Raw genomic sequence first — 18,396 nt, 5'->3', positions numbered from 1 at the left:
CCGTAGCCGAAAATGCTATTAAGACTTCACAATTTAGACGGGGTGTCCATAACTACCAGAACAGAAATGGAAAGAAAAACAATTCTAAAAATAATAATAGTAATCCTAGACCAGAAACAATCACATTTTGCGGCACGTGTTATAAAAAAGCTATTCTTCCAGCATATTTTATAAGAATAATAAGCAGGGAAAAACAAAGAGGGCTTCAGGACAAATCCTCTAAAGAACATGTTCTGAGGGCCGAATGTCAGGAAGTAAAGTAGCAACAAAAAGTAGTGCTAGCACTAATAAACAGTTAATGACATCGCTTTATACTGTGGCTCCAATATCCGATAGAAGAGAGAACATTAAGTTGTTAAATCAAGAACTTAAATTGTTAATTAGTGTAACAATTAACAAAGAAAAATATCCTGTAATCATTGACACGAATTTTATAGCACGGACACTTTTTGCCTTTATTTGGAGAGGACATTCTAGACCGTTTACAGGCCAAAATTGATTTGCAAAATAATACATTATCAGTATACAAGAAAACACGGCCACCGCCCTACCCACTTGAAGTTGACGCTCAAGAAAAATTATTTGCAAGAGCAATTCATACAATAAAGCAGCATAATTCGGCTGACGTATTTACTACTCGAAAGGTTACCATACCAGCCAGGTCACATTTCCTTTTACCAATTATTGTCAAGAATCGGAAAATGAATACAGAGTATTTTATTATCTTTCCATCACAGAATTTATTTGACAAATACGGGTTACAGACTTTTCCTATTACGGTACCTAAGTATCTTATTATCTTATATAAAATTATCTTATATAAGATAATATATTGTCAGTTGGCTGAGAATTATCTTATATAAATAATATATCGCCTATATACGTATATCGCCAATTGGCTGAGATAACGAAGTATCTCAGTTTTGTCAATTTTAAAGGAGGGCAAAAAATAATTTTTGAGCTCTCGTTGAGAAGCTGTAATTTAAATAGATTTTAATTAAGAAGAATTATATTTGGTATAATACCACCTCAGTAATAAAGCTTCTTGAAAACCATTTTCTTGTCTGATTTCTATTAAATATTGGTTTTCCTGATTGAAATCATCAGGGAGATCTAAAAGTAGAAGTGGTTTTCTAAAGAAGTTTTTCCAAACATTCATTTTCTGAAACCATGAGTCTGAATATACTTTGTATACTCGACCACAAAAGTATCTCCCCCTAAGTGCTCTAATTCCATTACATGGTGTCCAGGTAATTCGCAGTTGTGAGAACGCCTAGACAGATGCAACCCAAATTACATGTAACTTTTCTCGTACTGACAGAAGCTGGTAGCTCTGATCCAGGTGTATATCCAGATAAAACTGTAAAGTAGGTGACTAACGAAACAGTTCTCCATTCTAAGATGAATTTCTTTGGTTCGGATCGTGTTTTCCAAAGACAACCATTTATTTATCTTAAAGGAGCAGTTCGACTTAGAAATGCATTTTTTACAAATTATTTCCATTTGTAGAGTTGAAAATTCTAAAAGGAATGGTGTTTGTTTCATTCCGATACGTTCAGTCGTTAGCGAGTAACAGAGGAAAAAAGATTTTGTGATGACGTCATCGGTGGTCAACTGCGAGAGTAGGCTTCCATATAGACAGTGCCAAGCGTTTCGTTCGTGAGTGGTTCAGTGCATTGGCACGTTCTAAAGTGTGGTTTCCTTTTTCAGAACTGCTTGCGATGACTGATACCTTCAGACCTTATCAGTTCGAACCTCGAGCTAGTGGCAGCAGAGAAAGAAAAAGAAAAAATGAAAATGATTCTTTTCGTGGTCGTTACAAAAATTTGGACTGGTGCAGTTGCAGATGTTGCTCTCATATGGCTACCGAAGAAGAAAATACGTGTTGTGTTGAGAGCGAGACAATAAATAATGTCAGAGGAAGTGTTGAGTGTATAACATTACACGAAAACTTTGCTAGTGTTATTTTAAATATTGATACTTTAAATACCGCCAGACAATTCATGATAATAAACTCCAAAGACAGAATTGTGAAAGATAAGCTGACAACGAACACAAATGCTATGTGGCGATTTGTAGCTTACAGACAGTTCGTGTACTGGGTCAATTCATGGAATACACTAGGGAAAAATGTACGAAAAGTGATACCAGCTTGTGTGGTAAAGAAAATCCGTGAAACATTCCCTGAAGTGAATAACATTTATGTAGGTTTTAGACCATCTGTTGACGGAGAAGAATACGATTATTTTGATTAGTTTTCGTATCGAATATACGAACATGTAATATTACATATATATATATATATATATATATATATATATATATATATATATATATATATATCCTATTCTAAATCATTGCATTCGATATTTAAAAAAAGAGAAAGAAACGTAAAAAAGGCAAACTCTTATACTTACCCATAAATTTACAATTCTTCCTCCTCACCGCATGTAGATGGCCGAGGTATCGGAGCGATGTTCCTGGGAATTTCAATTGCGAATGTGTCTTCGAAAAAAGGTAAGCTTTCTCCACTTGCCACATCCATTACGCTGCTTTGTAGTGATTCACGCCATGATGTAGATTTTCCGTCGTACGTTGTTTTCTTTATCCATTGCTTAGTAGCCTTTGAAAATTGAAGTTTGAAGCCTGTTTCTTTGCGATTTACGTTATTGTTATGATCCAGTACCGCTAGCATAGTTCTGGTCACCATACCGTCATAAGAAAAATGTTTTCGTTTTGGAGTGTATTTGAGTCGTTCATTGTGATACGATTCTAAAGCACTTGTATGACAGAAATGATTAGTATATTTTAAATCTTGTATGAGCTGTGGGTCAGTCACTATTTTTCTTAAAACTTGAAAGTCATGGGATCCAGGATGTAACCATTCTTTTTCTTCTAATATGGGCCCATGTTCACATTTTTTAAATATATTTTTGTCACTCCATTCATGTACATTTGTAATATGATACAACACTGAGGTAAATTTCTCAACAAGTTCATTGCAGTCGCTGTTGCATGTTGCAGATGACCACCATAAATGATTAACCAAACTTGGTTTCCATAATTGTAGTTTAGTACACCGCTTACCTTCAATTTTAAGCCTTTTTGCAAAGCTTTTGGCTACATGCCATACGTCAAATTCGTGAGTTACATTTCTGAATTCCGACGCGATAAGTTTCCTAATTCCTTTATGGCGATCAGAGAGAAATAGAGTAATATTTAAATTCTTCAGAAGCTTTAGTAAAACTTGTTTACAAGCTGCTTTTTCTAAAACACCTTCCACTAAACCCTTTTGAACGACTGTAAAATCTACAATTTTATTGCTTCGCAAATCCATTACACTATATGTTAAATATTTTGCCGAGAATCCTGGGGAGTCGTATTGTCCATCCCCTGACAACCAGACATCGGAACCTTGCAAAGACTTAGAAATGTCATTTGCATGTAAAAAGTAATAATACCTGATGGTGGGCTGCACAAAAGTTTTTATAATATTATAAAACGTAGTTTTTCCTACAAAGCATAAGTTCAACGTTTTACAAAAAGAACTGAAAGTTTCGAAACCAATACCATTTAAATAGATGGCGGACGAGATCGCTACACCACCCAAGTACCTTTTCTTTAATTTTGGTTCCGATTCCCAAACATAAGTATGTTCATTTTCACATTTTGTTGAAATTTTTAATGATGACCCTATAATTTTGTGCTTCAAGGTATGTACAGGAGCGCGGCATATGTGGCAAAAATGAAATAACATCTGCAAAGTTTGCCAGAATACGAAAAATACTTTATCGGTTAAATTTGTTTTATTCGCATCGCTCTCCGCGGAACCCTCGTCACCCATTTCATCATCATTGTCACTTGATACAGAAAAATTAAACGATGAATCAATGTCCTGATGAACACTGTCATCGTCACTGATTCCTTCTACAAGGCGGTATATTTCACTCCCTAATTCACATTGAATAGCACTTGTATTTACATTTATTTCTAAAACAGTACCTTCGGAATAATGAGTGACACCGTCGCTATTACCCTCTAATGACTCGTCTTTACTACAACCGGCAATCGCATCTTGTACGATTTTTTTTCGTTGGTAACTGGACATACATCGGCGCTTGTTTAATGGCTCGGATTCTAAACCTTTCAATAATATACTTGGAACAGCATTCTTTCTCAGCTTGCGTGTAAATGTTTCTCCTGGCATTACTTTTTCTTTTAGTAAACATGACTGCTCGAAGTCGGACTCTTCAAAATGTTTCGAACAAACACGAGTATATTTATTTGGCTCAAAATTTTTCCTATTGATCTTCTTGAGCCATAGTTTATATCGATCGGGTGATTTCTCACGATTGGGAAATCTAAAAAAAGATATTTTATGTCCCTCAGTTTTAATCGCACGAGAATTACAACCGAAAACACAGCACGTGTTAGGCATTTCTACCTCACTTCACGCACACACACACATAAAGCACTGTAATAACACTTGTTTTCTACTTCGCACAACACTACGTAATCACTGCTCTCTCTCTTTTTTTTATAGTACTGATGAAGAAAAAACAACAAACAAAAACGTCCCTCAAGAATTCAACACAAAGCAAGACTGCTAACGAACCCAAAACAATCTATTAAATCGACTGCACTATTAAAGGATTATCAGCTACGCACAAGAGAGTGGTTGCTGACTCACATTGAATTCCTTGCAGCCCACCAGTGACGTAAGCATTTGCGATTCATCAAAAACAAAGGCATATAAAAGCTGAACGAGACGGCCTATGAACATTTAAAAAAATACTTGTCTCTTATTTCTTTTTACTCTTTCTATTGCACCAAACTTGTTTTTAAGTCGAACTGCTCCTTTAATATTGCTGTGTATGTAATGTATTATTTCTTTATATACTGTATGTTTAGAGAAATAATAATATTGACCATGCATGAATCAGAAAATGGTTGAAAATAACTAAAAATATGAAATCTAGAACAACTGCTGAAAATAAGTCAGTAGATAATTGCCTTCATTGAGAGACCTTCTCTAATTCTCCTCATTCCAACATCTTTTTCTTTCTGGAGGAGAGAAGATTTTTCTTGTCACACTCAGTATGTATTGAAATTGAAATTCAAACATTTTGAGAAAGTTTCAACCTAGCCGGGATTCGAACCCGGGCCGGCCGAACAGAATTTCAATACGCTAAACACTTACCTACCGCGTCACTTAACCTTACACCTAAACTTTTAGCTAGTTAAAATCGTTGCATGTAAGAGTATACAAATTACTAATGCTCGTATGAAAGAACGTTCCTTCTGAGTGTCACATTGATTTACTCGAGATTTTCTTCTTTAATTGAAAAGCAAGTTATATAGACCTTCGTCAATGAGGAAAATATCACGAAACGTTTTTCAAGTTGAGGCTACATCATCGTTTTTAACTCCTCCCGATTTACATTACTACTATTCTTCCTCCTTGTAATTTCTTGTAATTTTCAAAGAAGAAGAAGAGAAAGCAGCATTTACGCCGATCCCAGCTACTACTACTAGTACTATTATTATTATTATTATTATTATTATTATTATTATTATATTATTATTATTATTATTATTATTATTATTATTATTATTATTACTTTTACTATGCATCCGTATAGTAAAACTGCAAGCTTATTTTAATTAAAAAGGTGTTATGAAAATTTAAAAACTTCTTTAACAAGGTTTGAACCTACACCAAAAACTACTTTCCTTACTAGAAGGTTGTCCTAGAACACTTTTTGCATCCTTTACTCAAGAAATTTTCAATTACATAATTAAGCACAGACTTAAGCTAAGAGGAAACAGGAAACAAAATTTAAACGTTAATAAATTGCGTTTAGATAATTAGCAAAATATTTTTGTTGTTGAGATGTAAAAAGTGACAGACGAGAAATTAAAAGCTATAGATACAGATCAGGATTTCCTTTGATATCGTCCTCAAGTATTAAAGCTGCCGTAGTAATCGTTAACCAGATAATAATATTGTGCTTTGCTTGCGGAAATTGTTTATATGCAGGAAGGAGCAACATGTTCGTAACAGTGACATATTTTGGCTGCAGACGGAGAGTGCGGCTTACAATACAATAATATTTAGACCAGATCACTTTGCTTTCATGACACCCTGAAAGCAACGAGCACAGTACATAGTATTCCTTAGTCCAATGTTATATCTACGTACATTTGTAACAATCGAATTGTGTACAAGAAGAAACCAAAGCGATTTAAGACTAAAAGAATGCAATATCGCCGTAATATTGGTCCCAATTTGCGACCATTGAACAGTCGGAAGTTGCTGCTGTATTTTATGAAAATACCTAATATTACTATAATAATAACAATATAATTGTTTTACAGTATACGCTTCAATACTCTCATGATTGATTAGAGCATAACGAATATCAAGAATAACATTAGTAAAGTGTGGGTACGTATGAGACCAAGGTAGAACACTGACTGGCAAATCTAAAGATACATAAGAAAGACATTTTTTAGTAAACAGCTGTGATTGAAGAAGCATACACACAAAGTAAAGCACATGTACGGTGTAATAATAAGCTGCGGCATTGTTGGCGAATATTTAAAATACGTAAACCTCCATGAGCAAGAGGCTCATAGATAGTTAGACGAGCAACTCTGAAGATTTGTTTATGCCACAGAAAGCATAATGCGTGGCTGGTGATTTTACTTTCATATTTGATCGGTAATGGGAAAATTTGAGCAAGAAACCAGAGTTGAGAAAATGCAAATACATTAAGAAAATAAGCACGATCATATAATGTAAGGTCTCGCAACTTATTAGCATATAAATAGAAATCAGTTTAGCCGTGGTTTGCGAATAATTATAATCTATGGTTTATTTTATTGTGCGCCGCCAGTAAACTCCTAAAACTTGAAAACCATCAACAAGAGTAAAAGGTGTGTGATAAAACTGCTCAGCATCAGAGTGAAAACAAAAAAGTTTACTTTTGTGGTAATTAACAACAACACCCGAAATACTAGCAAAATTATTAAGCTCAGTCTGAACCACCTGGAAATCTGCAGGGGAATTAAGTATGATTTAGACATCATCAATGTATGCTTGAATACAAATTACCCTTGTTTCAATACGGACACCAGGCAAAAGATTATTAAGTTTGTATACGAAGGGTGCAATAGCTAAACTGTATAAAATGGAACTTAAAGGGGATCCCTCGGGGAGACCTCTTTTCACAACCAAATACTTAGATAAAATACCATTACAATGTATTTGAAGTAAACGATCGGAAGAAGGTGCTTTTATCATAGAAATAAAGTCATACATCTAGATTTGATATTTTCGTCTACTTTGAAGCATTTTCTGATTAATGTGTGGTCAGTGTTTTTATTTCTTTGAATATACAGTATATAATGAAATAATACATTACATATACAGCAATATAGAAATTAACATATCATGTTCATTGGACAACACTCTCTGAACTAGAGAGATTGATCTCAGAATAGAGAAATGTTTCGTGCGTCATCTACTCACAATTTTACTTGCATAAAGACTTGACTCAGTGCTACCAACTGCTGTCTGTGCCGAGAAAAGTTACGTGTAAGTTGGGTTACTTCTGTCTAGACGTTCTCTCAACTGCAAATGGCCGAGACCCCAAGTACTGGGATTAGAGCGCTTAGGGGGGAGATACTTTTGTGAGTGACTGTACTAGCAGAAGGTTTCGATATGCCGAAGTAAAAACTTTTTATTGTCTTTTGATAGTAATGTCAAGGAAGTTAAGAGCTGCATTTGACAGAAGACTTGTGTTTCACATATTAAAATCCTTTTAACATTTTTTTCCTATCCACATTTCCTGCTCCATGTTTTAAACCAGGGCGCAAAATTTAAAAGTCAAACGCACTCGCGAATCCAAGAATAATGGTCACCAATATCTCTCACGTACAAATTATAAAAGGTTCTTCCCCCCTCCCCCACACACGCCCTTTGGTTTAAGAAAGAAAGAGATTATATCAAGTCATAAAATCTCAAAACCAGACAATTACCTCCTGGACGATTCATGTACATGTTAAAAAATATCGTACCTTAAGACTTTAGGTTTGTGTAACGCTCCCTTTCTCCCTCTCTCTCTCTGCACTGAAGTACCATTTATCGATTGCAGTTTTCGGATCAAGTCTTTAAGTGAAGAGCCAATGATTGAAATTGTCAGGAAATCATCCAGTGTTTAAGTCTTCAATGAATTCCTGTAGGCAGTCTTAACTTTGTTGAAACTGCTGAAGTCTCTCTCACATATGAAATAGTACTCACAGATGAAACTGCACAAGATGTGACAATAGGAAGCAATTGGACTGAGGGTGAGGAAAGGAGGGGCGAATTACAACGTTGTGAAGAATTCACTTTGCATGTCCATTTTGAAGACTTCACATTCCGTGTGTTCCCATTATTTTCGTGCAAAAGAGAAACTGTGTAGCCCTATAAGTTTAGGCAGAAACCATTCCTATTAAACTCTGGTCGCCAGCGCTTAATTTCTAGTCGCCAATGGCGACCTGGTAACCGGAAATTTTGCGCCCTGTTTTAAACCCTCTTCGTATTGGAACTAAGCTGAAGGTAGAAGAAGGATCTTCCGACAGCGCTACTTAGACTTAAAAGATTTTTTGTGGTGTGTGTAGCCTTTTGCTTTAATTTCTTTTCTAAGCATTATCACCCCTCGCAATACTGTGATATTAAAGTACCTTTTGTACATTGTGTACAAGATTCTGCCATCCTATAATAGTCATCTTTCATATACAATCACTTATTTTAACCATTGTATAGCACTTGAAAGAATTTTCTACTAGTAACTACATTTCTAAACATAAAATGTAGTTGTATAACTCACTATTAATTCTGCCACCTGTGCAAATGTGTTCCTTATAAATATGTGTTTCAATACGGAGTGTTGAATGTTACCTGTACATTTTGCAACATGTGGTGTGCCTAAATTTCATCAGCACCCTATGTTGCTATGCTGCAAATGGTCATAATAATTTGAAAATAATTGCTGTAATTTTCTAAACATGTCTGATAACAATGGATATTGAAAACTAAAGCGCTCTCACTAGATGTTTTTATTAGAAACTTATATGTGTTAACTAAAGAATGGAACATCGTTTTTGTATTTTGCAAACGGATTTTGTGTTTCATTTCTGACCATATATTCATTATATGGCAACGCTGAAGTGAAGTGAAAAGACAGCATTAAAAAGAAGTGTGTCTAATTCTTATATGCTCTCCCATATTAATTTACTTCAGCATGTAAGTTCTAAATATTAAAAGGAATGAATAAATTCTGTAGATTTTCGCAATCATCTAGAAAGTTGTAGAATGATGCCTATAGATAGGAATTTTAATTTATTGAAATGATGTTTTGTTGCCGTGATGAGTTGATTTTTGTCGTACCGTATATTCCCATGTGCTTCAACTCCTAGGTAATACATTTTACTCATAATTGTACGACTGTTAGCGAACAAGCCTTTGACGTGGGAGATCCGGTTTCGATTCTCTGCGGGAGCTTATGTGGTACGAATCCCACGTTACTGTAGTCCACGTCTTATACAAGGTGTTTCAAAGCGTCGCAGGCACTACCGTTTTCTTGATAACGGTACATGCTATCAAGTTGAAATAAAAAAGTGCATCACAAATGTGGGTCCAAAGAATCCGTAGAAATTATTTACAAAATCCCGAAAGCTCCCCTTCGTGGTGTAATGGGAGGCACATGCTCCGTTCTTGCGATTTTGAAATGGGAACGATATGTTTCGAATGCACATTCGAAAAGGTGGGGGGTAAATTAGATTGCCCTACGAAACATTTGTCCGTACTATCTACAGTTTTTTGGGGCCACAGTGGCTCAGTGATAGAGCGTTCACCTTTGGTGCTTGGGGTCCCTGGTTCGATCCCATCTCGCGCCGTGTGGACTTTGTGGTGGACAAACACCGTGCTCGTGGGTTTTCTCGGGGTTCTCTGGTTTCCCCCACTTTCTTCCTTCCACCATTTCACTCATCTCTCATCATCACCGTCTCCTTTAGCCTAACCGGCATACCCGTGGGACATAAAATTTGAAGATTTCATTTCATTTTTACCTACAGTTTTCCATGCACCGTTTCTTCAAAAAAGAAAAAAAATGAGGGTGCGCGAAATAGAGTATACGGAGTTTACTAATTAAGATAATGTAAGCACCGTCACATTTGCGGGAAGTGCAAGACACACGCTTTCCAATGATATGCCACATGGTGACTCATGGTCTAAAAAAAGAAGAAACTGCGTGTCCCAAAAAGGGGTCCAAAGTAAGGTGAAAACTCGAAAATTTCCAACGGAAAGGGGAGTCGAATAACTTCCACTGATAACATGAATACGCCACTCCAATCTTGGTGTCATTCACCGTTGTCTGTTGCAAGACGTTGCGTCGTTGAAGGGATTGTGTGAAAAGTCAGGATTTGTTAACGTACATTCCTTGTGGTTGTGCGCATTTCTGTCAATTACTTTGCATTGCCAAATCGTAGCATGTAAGTTGAAATGTCTTTCACAAACGAAGAAGCATTTGATATGCTCATGGTGTTGGGTGAGTGCCAACGAAATAGTTCTGCTGCATCTCGTGTGTATGCTGCTAAGTATCCCGATCGGGAACGTCGTTCAAGACATATTTTTCGCAACCTTGCCGAACGTCTACGCAGAAGTGGAAATGTTTTAGCCTTCTAGCAGTCACAGGAATGAACACATAGCTCGGCCTGTTCGAGATAATAGGTCTGCTGATGTACTTGCAGCTTTCCATTTTAATCCTCACAGAAGTATCAGGCAAGTTGGTGTCAGCGGAACTACGATATCAAGGATTTTGAAGGCTAACACATTTCATCCATACCATATTTCCTTGCATCAAGAGCTGCATGGCACTGGTTTTCAAAACAGTAACTTCTAGCAGCAAAGCAACAAAGCAGTGATTTGCAGAGACTTTTTCACGTGGTCTCAAGCTCAAGTGCATGCAAATGTTCGATTCTTAGGTTTTGATACAATAGGAAACGAGTATACAAAAAACACACACCAACTTGTGCTTGGTAGCTACTAAAAGAGAGAATAATCCCTAACTGAGGCAGTACAGGAGCGCAGCAAGCTGTCCATGCGGGATTGCATCGGAAGGGTGCAGACTTGTCAGCGACGAAGGATATACACATAAACGAGGATAGTGTAAAAGCTCGTAATATTGCATACAATAACATAAGTTGAAGTACTTGTAATGATTTTGACAATGGTAACTCTATACTTGTAAACACAAAACACAGATTCTGTACGTCATGCAAAAATATTTCACGGGAGGAAATTCGTATGTTACACAATAGTCTTTGAAATGCGTTCGCTTATTTAGCAAAAATAATTGCCCTTTTAGTGGTTTGACACTAGTAACGTTACACCTGTAATTATAAAATAAGTGTTTCCACATTCTGCAGAACTGTTCTTAGAGTGGAAGTTTATATTTTAGACAATTTTGTTTCAAATGGACTCATTCATTTTAACCGTAAAAATAATATTTTTATGACGGTGTATTCTGCACCTGTACTTTCTGAGGCACGTTAGTGTTAAGTACGAAAGCATAAAAACGGCTCCCATTTGCTTGCAATTTTAGTTGTCCTTAACTTAATCTAATCTATTTAATATATGACCTAACCTAATCAATACCTGCCTCTAATTTGTTGGAAAATCGTAAATATTTTGTATTTTTTCTGCAATTAATGTTTATTTCCCTGTAACCTGATCTAACTTAACTCGACTCTAATTTCTAGGAAAATCATGATAAATTAACATTGTACGCAATTCCTGTTTCACTCTCTTTCGTAACACAATAGCCAAAACACCAAAAGTATTCTATATCATCACTCTTTCTTAGTTTTCGTATGCATTCATTATGAAAGAAATATTGTGAAGGACTCGCAATTAAATTTGGTACCGTACTATAGGAAGACGGGAGACTTCAGTTTCGCAGATCAGGATGGAAGAATCACAATTCACCTAGGCCCAGTGGCATAGACAGGGAAGCTGAACAGTGCTAAGCCTTTCCTCCTACATTTACATTGAAAATGGATTGTTCTTACACGCAGTATGTTCCATTTGTGATAATGTTATGGCATTTTCTTTATAATTTATCACCAAAAATGTATTATACGTTCATGTTCGAAAAGGTTACTTCCCTGAAGCTTTATACTTAATCCTACGTAAAATTTTAGCGAAGAAGTTACATGCTGATTCTGTTCGAGCTCTTGCTCTGCATCATGTGGAGTCAATATCAACACATTGTTTGTGTGAATAGAAAGCATTAAAAAAGGAAATAGGCTAGATATGTAATTTTTAAAATATTAGTGAGACCCTCCTTAGCCGAATTGTTACAGTTCCCAAATTCGACATGCAGGGTACCTTATTCCCGGAGAAAGCAGTAACGATTTCCGATGTTGACTCAGCACTATGAGGTAGTTAGGGAACTGCCTATCCAGAAGGCCGAGAATAATTGAAAACACAATATTCAGTTGAACGAACACAATCTGGCTGGTCACAACTGTTTATAGGTTGCAATGATAAATAGTTCCGTTAGATAATTTCATTAGCATTTCAATACGGGGGTGATATAGGGCACTCAACATTAGTACTTGATGTAGTCATCTTTTTTCTTCAAACACATGTCGCAATGGTAGATGAGATATTCCATACCGATTGCGCATAAATTCATGTCAAGTTCTCATAGCCACTGTGAGGCAGCAGTTTTGACATTATCACATGACAGATAACGGTGATCAGCCATATTCTTCTTTAGAGCAGGGAAAACGCGAAAGTCATTGGGGCCCAGGTCAGGGTTATAGTGTGGGCGCTCTAGTCATTTCCAGTCTAAATGCTGAATACACTCAAGTGTTTTGTGTGTTGAATGGGGTTTTCTATTATCATCTACAAGAAATACACGACAGCGGAGGAGACCAGGACGTTTTCGTCTGATGGCATCTCACAACTTAAGAAGAATCCTATCAACAATACCTTTCAGTATTCATTGTTTCTCCCAGTTCCAAATAATTGATCAGTAGCACAGCTACTTCGTAGAATATAGCACAAAACTTTTTTGGACGAAGCAACCACTTTGAATGTTTTCATCCCTGAAGACCGTTAAGGAGATGTATCTTCTATGGCATGGATACCTGCTTCTTAATAAAATGATCAAATGTAATGTTGTTTCATCACTACCCGGGAGAGAAAATTGTAACCCTCTGCTGCGTAGCGCTTCAGAATATCCAGCGATGTCAGCATTCTGATAGTCTTATGGTTCGAATAATGCCCATAGCACCCATTTCGATCCTACTTTGCTATACTTAAGGACGTTAACCAGTCTTCTGCACAATGTCATATAATAGTCCCAACTCAGCTGATATAGAGCGTAAAGTTCTTATTCTGTCCAGGCGAATACATTCATTCACACGATCACAGACCACATCAGTTGTTGAGGTACGGAGTCTGCCATTGTATCCAAGGTTGTCATTAAGAATATTGGTCCGTCCTTCAAAGGCAAGATACCACTTCGTTACATGTTGCCTTGAAATTGAACCCTACCCCTACGCCTCCACAATTTGAATATGAATATGAGCAGTTATAGTGTTTTTGTCCCAAAACTGTAAAAAGACAAACAAGTGATTAACATGCAAATACATTTTCGTTTATAACCTTCTCCCGATTATGCTGGTCTAGGACTTTTATTTCTAGGACAATCTAGGATTTTTATTTCTACAGGTTTAAAGTCAAATAATAGAGAAGAAGTAGTATGTGTAGCAGGAACTGGAAACTATGTCCATTTACTCATAGGCGGCATTCACTTCGCAATTCAGTCAAAAAACACTTATTCAATTTGACGGCCAATATTGTAAATCTGTACACAAAACAGCGCATGGTGATGAAATTATTAGTAAAGTAGAGCATAGAATAAGCTGAAATTTACAAAAGACTTTAATCACAATACGGTAATGAGACACTCAGCCGCAATAACACATTTAAATGATGCAAGAGCCTCAAAAATGACGGTACGCCTGTCACTGACAACCCCGATCGTGGCAGATTCTACCACTCAGCATTTAATCCTGGAAACATTCAGCGCATTAAACAGCTTATCATTGAGAATAGTGGCAAAAACTGTCCTGAAAATGCAAAGATGTGTAATCTTTCATTAACTTGGAATGCTGCCATTTCATAATTCATTGTCATATATCTCATCGTTTAGCACAATCTCTTGCACCGTGATTATGAAAGCACTGTACCTTCACCATTGTTGAGAAATTCAAAATTCAATCTGGTGATCCAAGTTCATGGTGTTTCAGCCACTAACTTCATTTTGAAGATTTGGCAGTACCATCGTTATCTGCGAGTTTTATCCCATTTTACACCTTCTTACAAAAGTTCTGTACCATCACTCAAAGCGAGAAAACAAGACTTCAAAATTGCAAGTTTAAGATCGAAAATGTGCCTCAGAAGACAAATTTAACATTGAACTTGCCATATAGTATAGTGCGTTCTGCACCCTCACAAAATCTCATACTTAACAAGAAATTACCAAATCAAAATGGCAAGTTACCCTTAACTTGGAACACACCATACTCTCAATTTGAAAAATTAACACTAGTGCCTTTTACGAATTTTGTACCATCAGGAAATGCCGATAGTTCAATTCGTGCATTCAACGTTAAATAGAAAGGAACATGAAATCGAAAGTGAAAAGTTTGAAGAGCTGATTTTGGCTAACTAGTGTATACTATTTTCAGTCAGTCCTTCCGTTTTCGGCGGGAATGACAATCTGCTGCCAAATTCCTACTTATTGTACCTAATTGAAACTGAGTTAAGGGGGAAATTATTTCAAGTGGAAGTGAAGCGAAAGAAGAGACAGTTTGAAGAATTTCGCTAGGCGCGAATGTGTGATTTCCTTTTTGATTTCAGTTTGGGTTTTATATCCAAAATAGAACGGTTGAAATTAGTTTCAAAGGGTTTCATCGGAATAAATACCATGAATTCTTTATATTAAGTATAGTTATGAATCAGAAAAAAAAGTTCATTCCGAATGAAAAGTTCGGAATGGAACTGGAAGCAAAGTTAGATTCAGGTCCAGTTAGAGATTTAGTTAGAAATATTTCGAAGGTTTAGATCGAAATGGAGGTCGAGAGTCCCTGTCTTTTTGCTGACGATAGATTAGGAAATTCGGGAGAAGCACAGTGCTGGTAATGCTTGAAGTCTTCGTAACGTGTCACTGAGTCTATAAAAAACAACATATAACAAATAGGATACTTTCGTAATATTAAATAAATTAAATTGTACTTAAAAGGAAACCGAGACACTTTCTGGAACATCTAATCACCAGGGAGTCAAATATGTTCTGCTGAAAATGTGATTAGACGTGCTGATGAAATACATTATTTTATTATTAATCGTACAGAGCGGAGTTTAAGAATCAGCATTGGATTAACAAATACGCAATACATGTTAGATTTTTTTTTTAACCTTCCGATCCAGTAGTAAATACTTTTTGCCTTTTTGCTCCACAGATGTCTGTTCTCAGTTTGAAATCTTCACTCTGCTATAACCCTTACACCACTGAAAGTAAGTCGCATTCTACAAATCCAAAATCAACAGATCAGACTTGACATGTCTGAAGTTTTTTCTTCGTTCTAGGAGCAAAAATCTCCGGTAGACATGGAACGGTTTTGTCTTTTTTGGGGGGAGAGGCTTTAAATAAATAAGTGTTTTTAGCAAAATGTACTCAACAATCACGAATTAAGTGCACTGGAAAAATAAGTGTACAGAAGATCAGATATTTTGACTGTCTTCCCGTTCTTCCATATGGACTGTAGTATATACTTCCACAAATACGGTTTCCTTACAATTTGTTTCTTTCTTTAATTAACACTAATATTAGTTTCCCTGTCTTACATTTCAGATATTTTCTGTTTCATTATATTTGCTTTCTGTCAACTAGTTTTCTCTATTTTCCATCTAAATATCTTGAAATCATTTTTCTATTCATGCTATAAGATTTATTTTAGTTTAAAGTCCCACAACTGTTTCGAGGCTAAAGAAGACAGGCTACAAGATATTATCAAAGCACGGTACAACATTCTTCTAGAATGATTAACTTCGGTTTACAATACGCGATCAGGAAATTTATAAATCATTAAATACATTGAAACAATAACTAACAGAGAGATTATGTAAATTTTATAGTTTATCCAGAGTAAGTGCATCAAAACTTGAATATATTCTGACAACCTGCGCGGAAATAAACGTAAATATTATTTTATTAGCTACATGTAAGTAGTCAAGTTTATGCTATAGAATACAAAGACTATTCACAAGTATACACACTTGTATTAGCTTGGTGTGAGCTAGTACTCTCAACTGGTCGGGTCGGGTCGTGTTGAACACCGACCCGACCCGACCCGTGACCCGAATTGACTGACCCGACCTGATTGACCTAACCCTACAACCCGACCCGAGCTGACCCGGTTGACCCGACCCGAGGTGACCCGACAACCCGACCCGAATAGCGTGACCCGACAACCCGACCCGAGTAGCCTGACCCGACAACCCGACCCGAGCTGACCCGACCAGACAACCCGACCCGAGTTGATCCGACCCGACCCGTTTGAGAGCACTAGGTTACGACACTGAGTGAACGCCAAAATGCACTCCCATTGGGAATTAAACCCAGACTACGTGTACCGAAGTCTAAGCGTGTTTGCACACGATACCGACAAAATCGGAGGAAGCCCCGATCACATCGGTGTCGGTGTCGGCGTACTTTGCACACGACGCCGACAATATCGGTGGAAGCCCCGACAATATCGTTGCCGGTGATGAGCGAAGTAAGCGACAAACACACAAAAAAAATCTTTTCCATATATGAAAACAAATAAAAAATAATAATAATTGAGAAAATTATTTTTTAAAACAAGGAGTACAAAAACTGTTTTGAAGAGGTGTGGAGGACGGTACAAAACATAGAAATAATAGTCCTATGCCTAAACATTTTTAGATTTATCAGTGCAGTTTTAAATATAAATATTCGATATTTTCGTTTCGATGAGAATTGATGCTGCGGTACATTGCAAACTATATTAGCTTTAATTTTTGTTGAAACACTGTTACATGTTGTATGTATATTATTTTGTTTTCCATGCAATTAATGCTAATGTCATAGTAGATTAATTGATAAGATTCAATTAGTAATTGTGTTTTACATTGCTCCATACATACAGTGGCGCAAATCCCAGGGAGATGAAGGGGACATGTCCCCTCCAATCTTGGAACAGGGGACATTCTCCCCGCCCCCTATAATCCGATTTGAAATGTGTTTTTGTGGAGAGAAATTTGATTATTTGTGTCTGATCGCCAGAAAGGAAAGTGAGATGAAATTAATGTCCACTCAGAATAAGCCTCAAATCTGCCCGCCTCCCAATGTTGAAGACAACTATGCTCCCCTGATCCTCCACAGCATTGTTTCTCGACTACAGAAATATTTTGAACATCGCTATATATACAGGGGCTGATCCAGGATATGATCAAGGGAGGGGCTAAACCATATTTAGCCGTTTTATCCAGTGTAAAACAGGATTGAAGCCCATTTTATCCAGTGTATATCTGAGCGTCAAGGGAGAGGGTTTATAGCCCCTATAGCCCCCTTGGATCCGCCACTGTATATATATATAACGTGGGAACGATCTTACCCCGCCCCCCCCAGTGTTGAAGACAGATTTGCGCTGTTGCATACATACCTGTCGTTTCTCGTTTCTTTTTGTCCATGAACTCAAAATCCTGGACAAGGCTTGCATAAACTTCTCGCCATGCTTTTTGCTTTTCAATTCTGTCCTTCAAAGAGTCTGTTATCTTATCCCATATGCAAGGTCTATATTCCACAAGTTCAATGAGGGTTAAAATATCGAATGGAAAAATTCTTGCCATCTCTAAAAATCTAAGCAAAACTAGAAAGGTAAGAATGCAATAATACACAACCTTTTCATCCAGCCAATGTACTAAATTGTAGAACTCTATCAGGGGGTCGAGCCCGATATAAAGGGGAGAGGGAAAACTTGGATACATAGCTTTGGTCTTTGTTTTCAATTGCCATTCCAGAAATTATTTTTTTTAAATGGGGGATTTGGGATAGTTTTGGAAATGAGAGAAAAAATCTGCAACAATTAAAGCACGAAGTCACATCCCTATTGTTGAGATCACAATCAAGAAAATGCCAAATGAGTAACTTGTCCTTGGAGCTTTGGAAAGAGTGTTTGATTGTGCTGGTTTCGTTTCAAAATAATAATAATTCTACTTTGACTTGTCAACAAATATTCTATTCAATC

General features: G+C 36.7%; 1 protein-coding gene across 1 annotated transcript in view; it reads left to right on the top strand.

Moving 5' to 3' along the window:
* Window positions 1-9,209: 9,209 nt before the first annotated feature.
* The window catches only part of LOC145672648 (uncharacterized), a 335,313-nt gene continuing 326,126 nt past the window's right edge, over window positions 9,210-18,396 (top strand). The window contains exon 1 of the mRNA XM_081741811.1: window positions 9,210-9,292. Within this exon, the coding sequence (XP_081597937.1) occupies window positions 9,291-9,292 (2 nt within the window). The 5' untranslated portion in view covers window positions 9,210-9,290. The remainder of the gene's footprint in view (window positions 9,293-18,396) is intronic.

The sequence above is a fragment of the Thermobia domestica genome, chromosome 16, assembly GCF_964235325.1.
Source record: "Thermobia domestica chromosome 16, izTheDome1.hap1.1, whole genome shotgun sequence".
NCBI lineage: Eukaryota > Metazoa > Arthropoda > Insecta > Zygentoma > Lepismatidae > Thermobia > Thermobia domestica.
The sequence above is the reverse complement of the archived record's forward strand: the minus strand, read 5'-3'. Positions and strand labels throughout refer to the sequence as shown.